Source organism: Citrus sinensis, chromosome 3 (assembly GCF_022201045.2).
Source record: "Citrus sinensis cultivar Valencia sweet orange chromosome 3, DVS_A1.0, whole genome shotgun sequence".
NCBI classification, from domain to species: Eukaryota; Viridiplantae; Streptophyta; class Magnoliopsida; order Sapindales; family Rutaceae; genus Citrus; species Citrus sinensis.
In genome coordinates, this window is record NC_068558.1 from 32009109 (window position 1) to 32027935 (window position 18827).

At 35.1% G+C, this 18827-nt stretch overlaps 3 protein-coding genes across 4 annotated transcripts in view; 2 read left to right on the forward strand and 1 right to left on the reverse strand.

Moving 5' to 3' along the window:
• Positions 1-18827, reverse strand: part of LOC102626669 (uncharacterized) — a 160017-nt gene that overhangs the window by 13849 nt on the left and 127341 nt on the right. The gene's annotated exons all lie outside the window — the stretch shown is intronic.
• Positions 1-18827, forward strand: part of LOC102616865 (disease resistance protein RPV1-like) — a 160119-nt gene that overhangs the window by 3486 nt on the left and 137806 nt on the right. The window contains exons 2-3 of the mRNA XM_052436184.1: positions 156-872; positions 1341-2112. Coding sequence (XP_052292144.1) covers positions 400-872; positions 1341-2112 — 1245 coding nt within the window. The 5' untranslated portion in view covers positions 156-399. The remainder of the gene's footprint in view (positions 1-155; positions 873-1340; positions 2113-18827) is intronic.
• On the forward strand, positions 5539-6506 carry LOC127900892 (uncharacterized). Its single transcript, XM_052436244.1, has 2 exons — positions 5539-5693; positions 5769-6506. Exons 1-2 carry the CDS (start codon positions 5643-5645, stop codon positions 6216-6218), a joined length of 501 nt encoding a protein of 166 aa, XP_052292204.1. The 5' UTR covers positions 5539-5642; the 3' UTR covers positions 6219-6506.

An 18827-nucleotide genomic window follows, 5' to 3' on the forward strand; every position in this document is an offset into this window, starting at 1 on the left:
TTTAACAATCAACGCTAAGGAACATGAAAAAGAGCTATTAAAACCCAAAAAAAAAGACTAATTTTGAAACTAAATACAATTAATTGAGAGATGAGGACCGATAAGATAAATTGAGAGAGAAAAACTAAAATATCAGCCCTACTTATTGCTGGCAGTTATGAGCATTAAAGCACAGAAGCCGTGTCTTGATAAGTATGGAGTTCGTGCGGAATTTTCAGCTAGAAGTCTACAAAGCAGTGGAATTAATCAATCATCGTGGAGTGCACGGTGGTTGGACAATGAGATGAAATTGAAAAATTATCATCGATTTATTGTACAGAGTCACGCACATTTGGTTCAATAATTGTTTTCATCCGAATCAAAATCTCTCTCTAATCAATTCAATTGTTTCTGTTTATTATGGCTTCTTCTTATCGAAACAACAAGAAGTATGATGTTTTTGTTAGTTTCAGAGGAGAGGACACCCGGGACAACTTTACTAGCCATCTCTATTCTGCTCTGTGTCGACAAAATATCCAAACTTTCATTGATGACCAACTTAACAGAGGCGATGAAATTTCGGAGTCACTTGTGAATGCAATTGAAGCATCAGCCATTTCAGTTATCGTCTTCTCAGAAGGGTATGCATCTTCCAGATGGTGTCTCGATGAACTTGTAAAGATCCTCGAGTGCAAGAAATATTATGCACAAATTGTGATTCCGGTTTTCTATCGGGTTGATCCATCAGACGTGAGAAACCAAACTGGGAGTTTTGGGGATTCATTTTCGAAGCTCGAAGAAAGATCAAAGGAGAATACTGAGAAGCTGCGGAATTGGAGGACTGTTTTGAAGGAAGCAGCCAGTTTGTCTGGCTTTCATTCTCTTAACATGAGGTGAAAAGTTGCCTTTAATTTCTCATACTAATATTTAACAATAAATAAAATTCACGCAGCACTCTTAGTTAAATTTCCGGATGCTAAACTACAATATTAAAAATTTTTAAGCATCAAATTCTGGACTTCCTGACTTCCCCACTTTTGTGCTCATATAAAATAATTTTGACAGAATTAATAATAAAAGCGCGAGAATTTTACAATATATATATAGCAAAATTAGTGGTGCTCTGTAGTTTTTTAAGCAATTTCAACCTCTCACTCAATACCACCATTAAAAAAAAAAAAAAAACCTCACGCATATTCCTGTAACTTAAAAGTTATCAATTTATTGTGAGATTGTAGACTTATAGTGGTATATATTAATTTCAATAGGAAAATTGACAATCTACCTTATTTCATATTTAATGCAAATTCCTCCTATTAATTAATTTGAAGTTACCGCGGCTAATTTTATGTATTTGCTAGGCGTGAGTCGGAACTTATAAATGAAGTTGTTAATAATATTTTGAAGAGATTGGATGAAGTGTTTCGTCCTCGTGATAACAAAAACCAGCTGGTTGGGGTGGAATCAAAAGTTGAGGAAATTGAATCTCTATTAGGTGTTGAGTCGAAAGATGTTTACGCTTTAGGGATTTGGGGCATTGGTGGTATAGGCAAAACAACAATCGCTAGAGCTACTTTCGACAAAATCTCTAGATATTTTGATGGTTCTTGCTTCCTTGAAAATGTTGGAGGAGAGTCACAAAGACCGGGAGGATTAGCTTGCTTGCCACAAAAACTTCTTTCAAATTTATTGAAGGATGAAAATGCGATTCCTGGTATTGACATCAATTTTAGAAGGCTCAGCCACATGAAGGTTCTGATTGTTTTTGATGATGTGACATGCTTCAGCCAATTAGAATCTATAATTGGAAGTCGTGATTGGTTGATGCCTGTGAGTCGAATCATAATAACCACCAGAAATAAACAAGTGCTTAGAAATTGGGGGGTGAGGAAAATATATGAGATGGAGGCATTAGAATATCATCACGCTCTTGAGCTTTTTAGTCGACATGCCTTCAAACAAAACTATCCCGATTTTGGTTATGAGGAACTGTCAAGTAAGGCAATGAAATATGCTCAAGGTTTTCCTTTAGCTCTTAAAGTTTTGGGTTGTTTTCTATATGAAAGGGAAAAAGAAATCTGGGAAAGTGCAATAAATAAATTGCAAAGAATCCTCCATCCAAGTATTCTAGAGGTATTAAAAATAAGTTATGATGGTTTGGACAATAAAGAGAAAAATATTTTCCTTGATGTTGCTTGTTTCTTTCAAGGTGAGGATGTAAATCTAGTAATGAAATTCCTTAATGCAAGCGGCTTCTACCCAGAAATAGGAATAAGTGTTCTCGTTGATAAGTCTCTTATTGTCATATCAAATAACAACAAGATAACTATGCATGATTTGCTACAAGAATTGGGTAGGGATATTGTTAGTCAAGAATCAAATGATCCTGGAAACCGCAGTCGGTTGTGGCATCACGAGGATATCTACGAAGTTCTTACATATAATACGGTAAGCAATTTGCTGTGGATTATTACTTTGGAATATTCTAGCATTTACAAACTTGATATGGATATATTTATATACTCTCGAATTGATGAATCTAGAATTAATAGAAGAGTGACAATGATTAGAAAAAAAAAATAGTGGTTATATATGCCGTGACAACTTGTACAACCCTTGGTAAGCATAGTTTATTTGTGAATTTGTCTCGTATACGTACGTGAGATCTATGCCTAGTATTATATGTATTATTATGTTTCTTTGTGCTTTTGCAATTAAGATTTTAATTGCCTAGCAATAACTATAAACATGAGTTACTGAAATTTGATTCGAGCAATGATAATGGACTCCACTCCAATCCCACCTCAATTCCACACAAGAGTAAAAAACGGTGAATTAATAACTAAGTTACCCTTAATTAGGGATGGGCATGGGTTGGTTTGGGTTGGATTTTAAGTCAACCCAAACCAAACCATAAAAATTGGGATCCAACCCAAACCAACTCAAATATTTTTAACCCAAACCAAACCAAACCATTTTGGTTTGGTTTGAATTTTATTATCAAAATAGTTTTTATTTTAATAAAATTTAATTATATCAAAATTATAATAATTATTAATTGTTATTAATTATTAAATTAATATTAAAATATAAAAAAATATAGTGGATAAAAATTATAAATTTTACAATAACTTAATCCTTAAATTAAAGAATACTAGAAAATCAAAATAAAGTTTAATCACAAAAATTATTATTTCTCAATAAATAAGAAAGTACACTTTAATAATAAACTTTCACAAACATGACATTAACAATTTAATAATAAATTTTGCCACTTGTTATTTATTTAATTATGCAATATTTGTTTTTATTTATCGTTTTGGTAGTTTTGCGTTATATTGTCTACTTATATGTTTAATTTTAGGGAGATTGTCAGTTTCCCCCCTACAATAATCAACATATATTATTTTTCCCCCTTCTGCTTTTATAATGGCCAAAAACTCCTCTAATAGTATACGTTTACAATATTACCCTTATTTTCAACTACTCTTTTATTTATATTTATTCTAAATTAAATAAATCACATGAATAGAAACTAAATAAAAAATAAAACATTAAAAATAAGAAATATATGTTTTGATATGAACGAAAAAATTAATAATAAAATTTTTTTATACTTATTTATTTTGTGAAAATTTTCTTATAATAAATATATAAGAAAATTATTAGTCAAATGATAAAAAAATTATTATAAGAAAACTTGATTGACAAATAAAAATTTATTATAAGATAAATAATAAAATATTTTACCTATACTTTTTACATTTAATTTTAAAATATTAAAAAATATTTATTATAAGAAAATGTTCACAAAATAAATAATTACAAGAAAAAATTTTATTATTAATTTTTCTGCTCATATCAAAACATATATTTCTTGTTTTAATACTTAATATGGGCATTACATTCAATTATTGACAAAAAATTAGCCGCCATCTAGCATATCGGACCCAGTCCAAGCCGAGTTATTATTGATCATTAGTAGAGTCTCCTGCTCTTTCTATGATGATCCTTCCATATGGGAGGAATTATTTTTGTAAATAAGAAAAAAAATTTATGTTATTTACAACAATATTTATTTAATTTAAATTTATTTTTACTGTTATTTTCATTTTCTAACTGTTGACAATTGATCACGCTGTAAAAAATTTAATGGTGGTCTTTCACTTATTTGTGTTCATTTATTTTGTTTTCATTTATTTCATTTGAAAATTTGAGTGTTGGGGTTTTGTCCATAACCCATGGGTAAACCATACCCAAACCATAATGAAATGGTTTTCTACATAAAACCCACATCTAACCCATTTTAATGATTTACCCAACCCAAACCATTTAATTTGGTTTGAATTTGGATAAACCCATGGGTTGTGGGTTTATGCCCACCCCTACCCCTAATTGTGAATTAATGGCAAACATGCCCCAAAAATTTGTCTCGGTTGGGTTGAGGTGCAATTCATTGATGGGATATAAATATCATTTTTCATTTGATTTTAACTTTATTGATTTTTTATTGATTAATAGGGGACAGAAAAAGTTGAGGGTATCTGTTTGAATATGTCCAAAGTAAAAGAGATCCGTTTAAATTCCGATACATTCACAAAGATGCGGAAATTGAGATTTTTAAAATTCTATAGCTCATCATTCAATGGAGAGAACAAATGTAAGGTGTCTTATTTGCAAGACCTTAGATTTGCTGAAGTGAAGTATCTCCACTGGCATGGATATCCATTGAAGTTATTGCCTTCAAGCATTAGCGCAGAGAAGCTTGTGTCTCTTGAAATGCCTAATAGTAGCATTGAACAACTTTGGGATGGTGTGAAGGTATGTATAACTTAATACATTATGTGTGCAGTCTTTTCACAATAAGATTTAATTGTCATACATGGTAATGATTCGTCTTGGCCTCTTTTTTGACCAAGCAGCATCGTGATAAGTTAAACCAGATAATCCATGCTGCCTGCAAGAAGCTAATTGCTAAAACTCCAAACCCTACGTTGATGCAACATCTGAACAAGCTAGTTATCTTGAATCTAAATGGTAGCAAAAGCCTGAAAAGTCTTCCAGCTGGAATATTTAATTTGGAATTTCTTACCGAGCTTGATCTTTCGGGCTGCAAAAAAATGAAGAGGCTTCCAGAGATCTCATCTGGTAACATAAGCTGGCTATTTTTAAGTGGAACAGAAATTGAGGAATTGCCCTCATCATTTGAGCTTCTACTTAGGCTGGTGTACTTGGACCTTTCAGAATGTAAAAGGCTTAAGAGTCTCCCAAGCAGCCTATATAAGTTGAAATCTCTTGGAGCTTTGAATCTCAGTGGTTGCTCAAGTCTTCAGAGATTGCCCGAATGTCATGGCCAGTTATCGTCGCCAATAATATTGAATCTAACAAAAACCAATATTGAGAGAATACCAGAAAGCATCATTCAACTTTTTATGTTGCGATACCTCCTCTTAATTTATTGTGAGGGGGGTCAATCCTTACGAAAGATTCCATTCCTTGGACGATGGTTAGATGTCGATCATTCCCCAGCATTGCAACCCTTAACAGGTTTATTCGCTAAGTTCTGAATCTTATAGGTAGTGTTCTTTTACTAGAGTAATAATTTTAAATTGGAAGGTAATTCTACTGCAGAAACTGTTGAAGATGCCGTGAGAATTCAGCATATGGGCCATGCGGTAGCTGCCTGTTGGAAAGAAGCACGGGCACGGGATAAGGTGTGTCTTAACTCTTTCTCCTTACAATTTATACAGTTTTTTTTTTGGGTTTATAATTATGATTTTTTTGTACAGAGAGATTTTCTCCTGGATAAAGGTCACATTGTACTACCTGGGAATGAAATTCCAAGGTGGTTTAATTTTCGAAGTGTGGGATCTTTTATAACCTTGGATATGCCCCCAGATTTTTTCAATAACAACAGAGCACTGGGCTTTGCATGTAGTGCTATCTTAGCATTTTCAGACCGTCATGTAGATTGTGGCAGATGGTTTTCATTTTCTTGTGAGCTAAAAGTGAAAACCACCAAAGATTGTGATCCGCATGACAGATGGTTAATTCAGAGCAGGGTTAATTATTTAGAATCAGATCACTTACATTTGGGGTACTATTTGTTCTATGAAGAGGATTTTAATGGTTTTTGGAAATGCAATTGCTTTCCTGAGGTAGTCCACTTTAATGTTTTTCCACCTTTGGAGTGTGAATGCTGCGGGGTGAAAAAATGTGGGATCCATTTATTTCTGTAGTGAAGAAGACTGAGATTTTCATGAATATATTTTAATTGTTTTCCAATAGGACAAAATGCCAAAATACCTTAATAGATGAAGAGTCTATTACGCACATCCCATCATGATTTTGTTACTGAGTTTTGCAACCCAAAACACATCTACTTAGTTAAAAGAGCATGTGAGTTATAAACCAGTGAAAAAACTCACTTGCTAGCGACGTGGGATGTTAAAGGACGGGCAGCAAGTTCTTATCGGCGAACTTATGTTGTAGGCCTACATCCCTACCAATGAAAACATGCCACTCATCCTGTTGCACACTAAATCAACTCTCATGTATATAATGCAATCACATGAAAATTTTCTACTTTCTTCAATCTGAATTGTTTTATATGGGAAAGTTTCATCATGTGGAAGCAAAAGCTATAATGAAGCAATGGTAAAGACACCATCAAATCTTATATATTTTAAAAAATATATGTGTATAGTGATTGAAAAAAGAACAGAATAAATGCCATTTTCACTCAACTCATTTGTGTTCTGAATCCATTTGCTTAAACATGTATGCGCTTTTTCAAGTATCTACACCAATTCCATATTCAGAATGGTGCATTTGATTCCATAGTTGATGTGGTATCGTCTATGGCTAGAATTTACCTCTAAAAAACCAGCTTGTGAGGAAAGGATTAAAGATGCCTGTGAACTTATATTTCTCTTTAGATTATTTTACCTCTTTCATGTCATTAACATGAGTAATATAGATTACTAAATCACTGTTCTTTATTATCGTGCTGAATTTGATTTTTATTGAATAATTTGACACATTTCTTGAATCAATTTGGAGCTTCTACAATGTGCCAGGGATCAGTTTCTCCTACATTCCATTTGGCGCCCAAAGATAGTGATGTCAATGGCGCGGGTTCGGGGTGGGGATCATGATTCTTGGACCCAAACCCGATTTGGAAGCTATCCCACAAAGCCACCCCATACCCGAAAAAATTGTAATTGGGGACAGTTCGGGTATTTCTCCTAAAATCCCCAAATTAAGCACGGATTAAAATAGGGACCCGATACCCATTTCTTTTAAAATAATAATTTATGAATATTTGAACCTTTTAAAAAAAAAATTCTAACAACCTACCGATTTCGAAATAAAATTACAAATGATCAAATTTTAACAATCTCCACATAATTACAAATGATCAAATTACAAATGACCAAATTTTATATGACAAATCAAAATAATTTTAAGCCTTTAACATAAGCTTGCAATAGCTTCTCCGTAGCTTGTTGAAAAGTCATGCACGTGACATTGAAATTCAATTATGAATGCAAAATTTCAAATGGCTACCAAACATTTGAAGAAAAAAATGGAAAGTTGGCAAATTTGTCAAATTTGCCAAATGGACACCATTGACTATTGGCTTAGGTTAGGTGGAATAGTAAAGGGGTTGGTGCAATAGTGCCATTATTTTCCCTATAAATAGATGGCACTTCTTCCATTCAAAATCATCCCAAAAAATTGTTAAGCTTATAAGTTTCTAAGCTTTTGAGAGAAGTGAGAGAAGTGTGTCTGGGGAATTTATCTTTCCTGCAGAGTGTGAGAGTACTGGGTATATTTAGGTTTCTGGGAAGTGAGATTCGTTACTCAAATATTGTATTCTATTAATTGTTAAATAAACAATTATTCTTTCTTGCCTCCGTGGATGTAGGTTTAATTACCGAACCACGTAAATTCTTGTGTCCTTTATTTTTCAGTAATTTTTTGGTGCGCTTGATTCCGCATTCCGCGCACAACAAGTGGTATCAGAGCCGACGGTTCGTACTTGGGGGGATACGGTACTGTTCACGTATACGGTACTATTCCCGTATACGGTACTGTTCACGAATACGGTGGAGACGGCCATTTGTACTTGGGAGACAGTCTATTGTAAGTAGTGTGTATTTTTGCATGTCTAGGAAAGTTCTGTCAACAAAGGCGATAAGAGTCTAAGGATTCTGGTTTTTAATTGGGACCGAGTTCCCATCCAGTTTCCTGGGAACTTTCCTGGTGCATTTATTCACGCGAAATTAACATCATAGAGGCTGTTTTTCAAGTGGAAATAGTTCGTTAAAAAAATGGTAGAAGGTGAAACTTCCAGAATTGGGGAGAGATCTACCGAGACTATTTCAGGAGACACTTCAGGTGGGAGGCGAGATTTGTCAAATCGCTATTCAGCACCTGTTATAGGAGGCTAGAAGATCGATGTTGAAAAGTTTGATGGGAAAATCAACTTCGGCATGTGGAGGCGCGAAGTTATGGATGCCCTTATTCAAATCGATCTCGATGTTGTCCTGAAAAATAAAAAACACTTGTATGATGAAGAAATTTGGGATCGTATGAACGAGAAAGCCTGTGGTCAGATCAGATCTTGTTTGACCAAGGAGGTGAAATACTTGGTGAAAGATGAGGAGTGTGCAGTGACTTTGTGGCGTACATTGGAAGAGAAGTACCTGGTGAAAAGTCCTGAAAATCGTCTTCATGCAATGAGCCAAGTATATGGCTTTCGAATGAAGTCTGGGGTGTCAATGCACGATCATGTTTCAAGATTTGAAAAGTTACTTGCTGATTTGAAGAATCTTGATGAAGATATTAAAGATGAAGTCAAGGCTATGATTCTGTTACACTCACTACCAGAGGAATATAGCCATTTTGTGACTACTTTGATATATGGGAAGAGTGTGATCATCTTTAAAGATGTTTGCACAGCATTGACTAGTTTGGAGATTCGGAATAATGATAAAAATTCTGAACGAGCATCGTCTGAAGCTTTGGTGAGCAGAGATTGGGCGATGGAGAAACAGAAGAAGCGTGGTGGAAAGAATTCTCGATCCAAATCGAGAAGCAGAAATATAGCTCGAGACGAGTGTGCCTTTTGTCATGAAAAGGGTCATTGGAGGAAAGATTGTCCAAAGGCTCAAAAGAGAGATGGGAAGAAACCAGCATCAGCAAACATGGCACGGAAAGATGAGGGCTCTGATTATTCACTAAGTATTACTCCTGCAGCATACGTGGCTAGTTCGAGCGAGTGGATACTTGATACTGGAGCAACCTATCATTTGTGTCCTATTAAGGAATGGTTTACGGATTTTCGTAATCTGGAATTCGGTGCAGTTGTGATGGGGAATAATCAACCTTGTCGCACAATGGGGATAGGAACAATTCGGCTCAAAATGTTTGATGGAATGGTCAGAGAACTCAAAGAGGTTAGATTTGTTCCAACTTTAAAGAAAAATCTAATTTCTGTGGGTGCTTTGGAAGCTAAAGGTTACAAGGTTACCATTGAAGATGGTATAATGAAGTTTACACATGGGGCTATGGTGATTCTGCAAGGGGTTCGGCGTCACAATCTGTACTATTTGAAGGGAGGTACAACTGATGAAGCAAATGTTGTTGAGGCGCACAGTGACACCACCAAGCTATGGCATGTACGATTAGGACATGCTGGAGAAAAGTCTTTGCAAACTCTGATGAGGCATGGACTCTTAAAAGGTACCAAAACCTGTAAATTAAATTTCTGTGAGCATTGTGTAGTAGGCAAGAAAACAAGGGTCAAGTTTGGTACAGCTAATCACGATACTCGTGAGATCCTTGAATATGTTCATAGTGATGTATGGGGACCAACCAAGACTGCATCAATTGGTGGAAGCCATTATTTTGTTATATTTGTTGATGATTTCTCTAGACGTGTATGGGTGTACACCATGCGAGCAAAGGATGAGGTTCTAGAGATTTTCGTGAAGTGGAAGAAATTAGTGGAGACTCAAACTGGCAGAAAGATCAATGTATTACGATCTGATAATGGGGGTGAATATACTTCTGATCCATTCTTGCAAGTATGCCAGAACAAGGGTATTAAAAGACATTTCACGGTGAGACATACTCCGCAACAGAACGGTGTGGCTGAGCGTATGAATCGTACTTTACTGGAGAAGGTACGATGTATGTTATCTAATGCTGGTTTAGATAAAAAGTTTTGGGCTGAAACTCTGAGCTACGCAAGTCACTTGGTAAATCGGTTGCCTTCTGCTGCAATTGGAGGTAAAACTCCTATGGAAATGTGGTCTGGAAAGCATGCACAAGACTATGATTCCCTTCGTGTATTCGGGTGTCCAGCTTATTATCATGTCAAAGATGGTAAACTGGATCCTCGTGCTAGAAAATCTATCTTTGTGGGATTCAAAGGTGGAGTAAAGGGCTTCAAGCTTTGGGATCTCGAAGATAAAAAATTTGTGTGTAGCAGAGATGTCACATTTGATGAAGCTCCAATGATAAAAGCTTCAAGTTCTCAGCAGGTGGAGAACAAGACCACAGAGGTATTGCAGCGGGTGGAGTTTGATGCAACTCCATATGTACCAGTTAGTTCTACATCAAAGAATGGTTCAACTATGGAGGTGACACCTAAAGTTGAAGAAGAGGTTGTTTCTTCTGATGTCCCACAAAATGAAGAAACAATTGATGATGTAGATGATGATGATTTTATAGCAACAAGGAGGCCAAGAAGAGAGATAAAAAAACCCGGATGGCTTACTAAAGATATGGTGGTAGCCTATGCACTTCCAGTTATTGATGATGACATCCCCAATACTTTCGGTGAAGCATTACGCAGCAATGAAAGTGATCAGTGGAAGCAGGCCATGGAGGAAGAGATGAAATCTCTCCATCAAAACTAGACTTGGGAACTTGTAAAGTTACCAAAGGGGAAAAGGGCTATTGGCAATAAATGGGTCTACACCAAAAAGCAAGGATCTTCGAATCAAACAACTCAACGATACAAGGCAAGGCTCGTGGCAAAAGGTTTTGCTCAAAAGGAAGGTATTGACTACAATGAAGTTTTCTCTCCAGTTGTAAAACATACTTCCATTTGTATCCTACTTGCTTTATTTGCAGAATATGAGTTAGAGTTGGCTCAGTTGGATGTTAAGACGGCGTTCTTACATGGAGATTTGGAGGAGGAAATCTATATGATTCAGCCTTGTGGTTTCAAAGTTGCTGGAAATGAGAATCATGTGTGTAGGTTGATTAAATCTTTGTACGGATTGAAGCAATCGCCAAGGCAGTGGTACAAAAGATTTGATCAATTTATACAAGGGCAGAAATTCACCAGAAGTGAACACGATTATTGTGTTTACTTTAGAAGACTATCAGATGGAGCTTTCATCTATTTGTTACTCTATGTCGACGATATGCTTATAGCTTCGAAGAATAGAGATGAGATCGAAAGATTAAAGAAGCAGCTGGCTTCTGAGTTCGAGATGAAAGACTTGGGTGATGCACAGAGAATACTTGGGATGGAGATTAGTAGAGACAAGAAGAATGGAAGCGTATGGTTGACTCAAAAGTCTTATTTGAAGAAAGTGCTAGAAAGATTCGGTATGGATGACAAAACAAAACCGGTAAGTACACCTCTAGCTCCTCATTTCAAATTAAGCTCTTCTTCATGTCCTAGATCTCAAGAGGAGCGCGATTACATGGCTCGTGTTCCATATGCTAGTGCTGTGGGTAGTCTTATGTATGCTATGGTATGCACAAGGCCCGATATATCTCAAGCAGTGAGCATGGTTAGTAGATACATGCACAATCCGGGTAAAAATCAATGGCTTGCGGTAAAGTGGATTCTCCGATATCTGTATGGGACAGTTGATGTTGGGTTATTGTTCAAGAAGGATTGTGGTCAACAATGTGTTGGGTATTGTGATTCTGATTTCGCTGGAGACCTTGACAAGCGAAGATCAACAACGGGCTACGTATTCACATTGGGTGGAGGTCCGGTTAGCTGGAGGTCGATTCTACAATCGACAATTGCTTTGTCCACTACGGAAGCAGAGTATATGGCAGCAACTGAAGCTGTAAAAGAAGCTATCTGGTTGAAAGGCTTGTTAGGTGATTTGGGAGTAATCCAGGAGAACATTGCAGTCTTTTGTGATAATCAAAGTGCGATATTCCTTGCGAAGAATCAAACATATCACGCTCGGACGAAGCACATAGATGTGAAATATCATTATGTGAGGGAGATTATCGAGAGCGGTGTTGTGTTGTTGAGAAAGATCGATACTAAAGATAATCCATCAGATATGTTGACGAAGGTAGTTTCTGGAGTTAAGTTTCAACATTGCTTGAAATTAATTCAAATCCTTCGATTGTGTTAAAGATATGTCCTTCGGGAATTTTGAACTACGGTTGGCTTGATCCCAAATTTTGGGTACGTAGGCAGTCGAAACAACACAGCCATTCTGGATCCTTATTGAAGGATCACTTTGGGGATGAGGGTTCGTTGGTAGTCGGCTCAGATTTGGACAAATTTTCGCCGAGGTGGAGAATTGTTGAAAAGTCATGCACGTGACATTGAAATTCAATTATGAATGCAAAATTTCAAATGGCTACCAAACATTTGAAGAAAAAAATGGAAAGTTGGCAAATTTGTCAAATTTGCCAAATGGACACCATTGACTATTGGCTTAGGTTAGGTGGAATAGTAAAGGGGTTGGTGCAATAGTGCCATTATTTTCCCTATAAATAGATGGCACTTCTTCCATTCAAAATCATCCCAAAAAATTGTTAAGCTTATAAGTTTCTAAGCTTTTGAGAGAAGTGAGAGAAGTGTGTCTGGGGAATTTATCTTTCCTGCAGAGTGTGAGAGTACTGGGTATATTTAGGTTTCTGGGAAGTGAGATTCGTTACTCAAATATTGTATTCTATTAATTGTTAAATAAACAATTATTCTTTCTTGCCTCCGTGGATGTAGGTTTAATTACCGAACCACGTAAATTCTTGTGTCCTTTATTTTTCAGTAATTTTTTGGTGCGCTTGATTCCGCATTCCGCGCACAACATAGCTATCACCATTGATGCACATTCTAAGATTCTTCATAAACCTATAACAAAATAAACAAAAAATAAATAAATAAATAAAAACATGTTTTAACAATTAAACGTAATAAATACTTGACAAAATAATATAAATTAAAACTATATACCTCTACAACCTCTACATCAGTTTCAATCTAAATATATTTAAAGACTTATCAATATAAGGCATTCATAATTTGTAATTTCATTTACCATTTTGAAGTGAGAAACTGAAAAACTGCAAGAGAAAAATGACTAAATGTTTAAGTGAATAATAATTAATGGTTAACAAAATTAATCAAAGCAACCAAAGAGTCACAAATAATAAAAAAATAAATATGCATAAAACAAGCGTAATTATCATCGAAATGGTCAAATTATGTTAAAAAAAATTCAACAACTAACGAAACTAATGTTCATGTTCAATTTGCCAAAAAACAGAGCTTAGAACCAGTGCACTGTACACTCTCTTCAGTATGAATCTTAGCTGGCAAAACAATTTGACCATGGTCAGAGACTAGACCTGGAAAATGGCAATCCTTGCTTAGTAGTCTATGTTATTTCTTCCCATGCTTAGCTTAATTTCCAACCTTATGATTTTGTCCAACTTGTCTATTACTTTTGTAGCAAAAGAATAGGATATAGAGATATAGATGAATAGATGTAGAATTGTAGATGTATAAAATAAAAAGAAAAGGAAAGATGATTATAAATGGGCTTCCCAGAATCAGGATATTGGTCAAAGATATTAGCCCGCTTACTTTAGAGCTTCAGGATCTTTGAGGGACTAGAGAGAAAAAAGAGAATTTTGGTATTATTTAATTAATTAATTGACAAAAAAAAAAAAAAAGAAACCTGGGATTTTGTAGGATGGATTTAAAGATTCATCAAAGCTCATAAAATGTTTGATCTTGATGATGCTTTAATTTGGGGTAGAGGATAGATAATATGTATAGATATATAGAGTTGCCTGTATAGAGAACAAATAGAATAACATATGGACAACTAGCTGCATATGTGTATTAATATAATATTAATGGGTAAGAAGAAGCCTAAAAAAACAGAGGAGTTATCAGTCGCATTAGCTGAAGCTTCATCAACAGGAGAAGAAGATAAAACTCAAAGGCAGAAGCCACTGGTTCAGCCTCCTAGAAAACTTATTCTAATGGCACATAAGATAAAACTTAATCTAATGGCACCAAATATCAGCCATGTTACTTTTAGTGTTCTTCAAAGAAAAAGTTAAAATAGAAGGCAACATTTATACTGCAAACAAGGTAAGTGCGACTACTTGCACTAGATAAATCGAAGCTAGTGCCCAAAGAAAGTGCTAAAAATGACATTCAGATGCAACTTAATGACTCATTACTGATAAACGAACATAGGATTGAACTTGTGTAAGCCACATAAGTAACCGATTTTTTCGTTTTGTGTTCTTTATGAAGGTGTAGATTGCATTATCAATCTTAATCTCTGTCAATTAGGTTAGTGAAACGTCATATATTTATCTCCCATGCGACCCAATGACCCATTACTGACAATATGGCTATATGGATGAAATTAATAAGAGAAGCAACAACAATCAGCTGCCAACAATTAAGTATGAGATATTTATGAATGAAATCGCACCTTTATTAGGCCCAAAGCATGGCTGTCGGTAACTCAAATCATGACTGCAGCCTCTGTTTCAGTGAGCTCTCCATGTCTGCAGTCTGTGCTTTAGGAGAAGATGAATGAAAACACACAAAATGTAAAATTGACTCAAATCAATGAAACCAGATGCAATTTGAAATAAATAAATAAAGAAAGAAAAATGGAGAGAGGTAAAACCTTGCAGCAGGAGAACTGACAGCTCGGCTGAGTGTTGTTCGGTGACGACGAACGGCTACGGTTGACCAGCTGTGAGCGACGGCGACGGCTGACGAGCTGTTAAGGTTTCTTTTGGAGGAAAAACGATTAATTCAATCCAAAAAATCGGTATTAGAATTTTTAATTTACAAATTTAAAATATTAGTAATAGTCTTTTTCTTTTTAGTTTTTATTTTTAGGTCGGGTTAAGGGACCAGATAAAATTCCCAAATCCAAGCCTGAAAATTTTTTGGAGCTTAAACCCATACCCAAAACAAACTCGAATTTATTTTCAAATTTTTCTGAGGTCCATGGCCGCCCCAAATTAATTGAGGCCCCGCACCGCGGGTATTGCTGCCAACTCTAGCAAAAGATATTCTAGCAGTTGAGTACGAATTGATATATATAATAAGGGTCCCTCTATAGTACCGTAATTTTTTTTACAGCATCAATAGTGTAAGAAATATATGCCATTAGATCTAATCAACGGTACACATTATTTTTGTTAATGAAAAATTTAATCATTTAAAAATGCTATAATCGGTTAACAAACCGGTTGAAAATGTTGTTTTAGATTAAAAAAAAGAGATAAAAATTTGATAAAATCCAATCTCTTTATTTATCTCATAAATTTAACCATCGGTTTTTTTGTTTCATGTTCTTGAAGGAAATTGGATTCTTGAAGTGTGTCTCAAGTTCCTGAATGATTAACCATTGACCTCTGAGAAACTCGTGATTCGTCTTCTTCATCGCGCTTTCTCTTTCGACTCGAATTTATTCCCTCGACAAAGGACGATCTGCAATTGAGTTTGCATCGTCATCTGAGTCATCTCAGCCTCTGATTCCGTTCTCCTTCTCTCCGCCTCGCCCTTCAATGCCTTCCTTGTTTTGATCATCTATAGCTCGACGAGTTCCTTCTCACGTGATCATGCGCACTTGTTAATGTAGTTTTTTTCATACCATTTATAAATCTACTGGCAATGGCAACACCTCCTACTCCTGTCATAATCTGAGCAAGCCAATTTAGCTTTGCCTCTATGTTCTAAGATATAACCACCACAACAGGCAATGAATCCAGCTGCACTACAGAGTTCCACGGAGCACAAGAGAATTTTCCCGTTCTCCAGCAGAGACTGCCACCTCCAAATTTGACTGCCAACGCGGGCAGACCCTGGTGGGCGGCGACCTGGAGAAATGTACTGATCGGGCCAGAGAGATTGAATCTGTTTCTTCCTGTACAACTTCAGCAGCTTCTCCACAAAATGAATTTTCATGTGGTACTGTCGGAAATATCTCAATTGACCAAGCAGCAGGGTCATGATCATGAACTCGATGATCAACTTGGATTACATGCATCTCGTTCTGATAACTTATATTAAATGCTATAAAGTTAATATTAATTTAAAATTAAAAAACTAATATTTACCTACAACTTACAAGTTACTTGCTAGCTTTTAATTAATTAATTAATTAATTATTATATTAAATGAATGACTAATATTAAATCACTCAAATCTAAGGGTCTATAATAACTGCACTATTAATGCTGTAAAAGCACATACAGCATTATAGAAAAATCCATATAATAAAAATACAAGAGTTGTTTGCCATTATACAATAGGAATAATATATAATGCGCATCAACACTTATTGATGAGAAAGTAAATTCCTCAGCACTTAAATGTTTCAGCCAACCAAGAAAGCAACTTTTCATCATCCAACTCGGGTCTGTCGTCATGGGGACAATGTCCTACACTTTCCAACACAATTAACTTCACACTTGAGAGTTGAGAAGTCAGAGATGGGAAGTGGGGTGACTAGATCCTCATCACACCAAAAAACTAGTATAGGTATAGAGATTGATGGCATCAATTGCACTTGGTGGGCCTGTCACAATCGAAAAAATACATCAAGCGACCCTTCATCATTGGCAAGTTCTCGTATGATCTGCAGTTTTTTTTTTTTTTAATTCATGAATTCTGTGTGGCCATTTTTTTAAGAGGTTAAAATGGCACATGAGTGGAGAATATTAATACCTCTACCAGTGTTTCATCCACAGATTTCTTATTTGCATAGATGGATAGTAAAATGTTCCTCAGTCTTCCCCATAGCAGCAACACCAATTTATACACATCATAGAGTTCTTTAGTTCTAACTCTAGTGTTTTAGATAATGAACAATGGATTGATTATAGAGAAGATAATACCTTTGTTTCACACGCTCAAAATTGCAGAAGCAATTTAGCTTTGGTTCAACAAAAAATCAATGAACCAAAGCAACGGCAGCGATAGGTTGATTCTCCAATCATCAATAATTGATTTGTTGTTCATGCCACTAGCACAATTCAATAGAACGAGCCCTCTGTTGGGTGATTTCTATTGCTATAGGTGTTAATGTGCAAGTGTATACAACAAGTAATATACTAATGATTATTCATATCGTTTGCATAGGGATTGATGTTATCAGATTTGCTATAAGAATCTTAACAATGCAATTTCAATCTAAATTAAAATAAAATAATTAATGTGATTAATAAACTGACTAAATTAAAAATGCAACAAGGAAAATTCAAATCAAAATCAAGGGTGTACCCAATGAGAAATGAGTAGTTGAGTGATTAAACTCACTTAATGGTATTGACTATTTTTCCAATTACAATATTGTTGCTACAACATCTACTACAGCATTGTGCAGAATCCCTCATGCATTCTCAGTTGTCGCCTGTTGGATATCTTATATCTAAATGCAACCTAACAATGACCAATTATTACACCAACATTAGATATAGCACTATGCATTCTAGGTTCCAATTGCCCTACAAGGTGAATTCTTATGTCTAGTTCTTCACTAATTTCAAGTCAACTATGGCCCTATTCAAATCGATAACAACTCAACTTGGGAAACCTAATCTAAAATAATGTATTGTCTTAATTTGTTCCACTAAATTATACCTTTTTAAGGCTCCTTCTTAGTTAGTATCCACTAAATAGGTGGTCAACCAAAATAAGGAATTACAATAAGTAAAATCAAGACAAAACGCTGCAATAAATTCAGAGCAACACACACATATCAGTCAAATAACCATTAAGCTTGTTTATCGCTCAACCACAATAAAGTTTTGTTCATGATTTGTGATAAACAGTAACAAGAATCGTTTTAGCCATCAAATACATTCCCATAAATAAATAAAAACAAGAAAATAAGATGAGGAAATGAGTTTCGCCTGATCTTGTGATCTCTCATTTTTCTCTTTGATTCTTCTATTGCAGCCCTCAAATCTCTATTTTTCTCTGTTATTTTTCTTGAATGACGATCCTCTCTCTTTTCTTTTCATGTGTGCTCCTTTTATATCTTGGAATTAGGGAAACCAAAAGCGTGTTTGATAGTCATTAAACCGCACAATTTAATAGCTTTCTCAAACTAACAAATCCAGGATTCTGGACATACATACATACAGGTATCTTTTTGTAATTATTTTTTAAAAATGGGGTGGATTTGGAGATATCATTAGCCAACAAAAAATTTAGTAAGGATTAATTTGATAATTGCCCATAAAAAGAAGGCATATGTGCAGGTGGTGGTAGGGAAGCCTTTTTCCATTCTAAAATTACATGTAAGAATCTATTATAAAAAAGATAAATGTGTAACAGGATGTGGATAGAAAAATTGATCTTCATTTGGGGATTCTTGATCTTCAGTTCTTCACTCCACTAAAATTTATCAGGGAATGAGGTGAAAAACATGGGCCAAATAAAATTATTAAAATATAAAAAAATTTAAATTATTAAAAATAATAACTAAAAAAATACATATTTGTTAAGAATTTTGGAATTATTTTCTTTTGAGTAACGACACTATAATTCAAAAGACGCTTTTTGAATTAAATCAAATTTT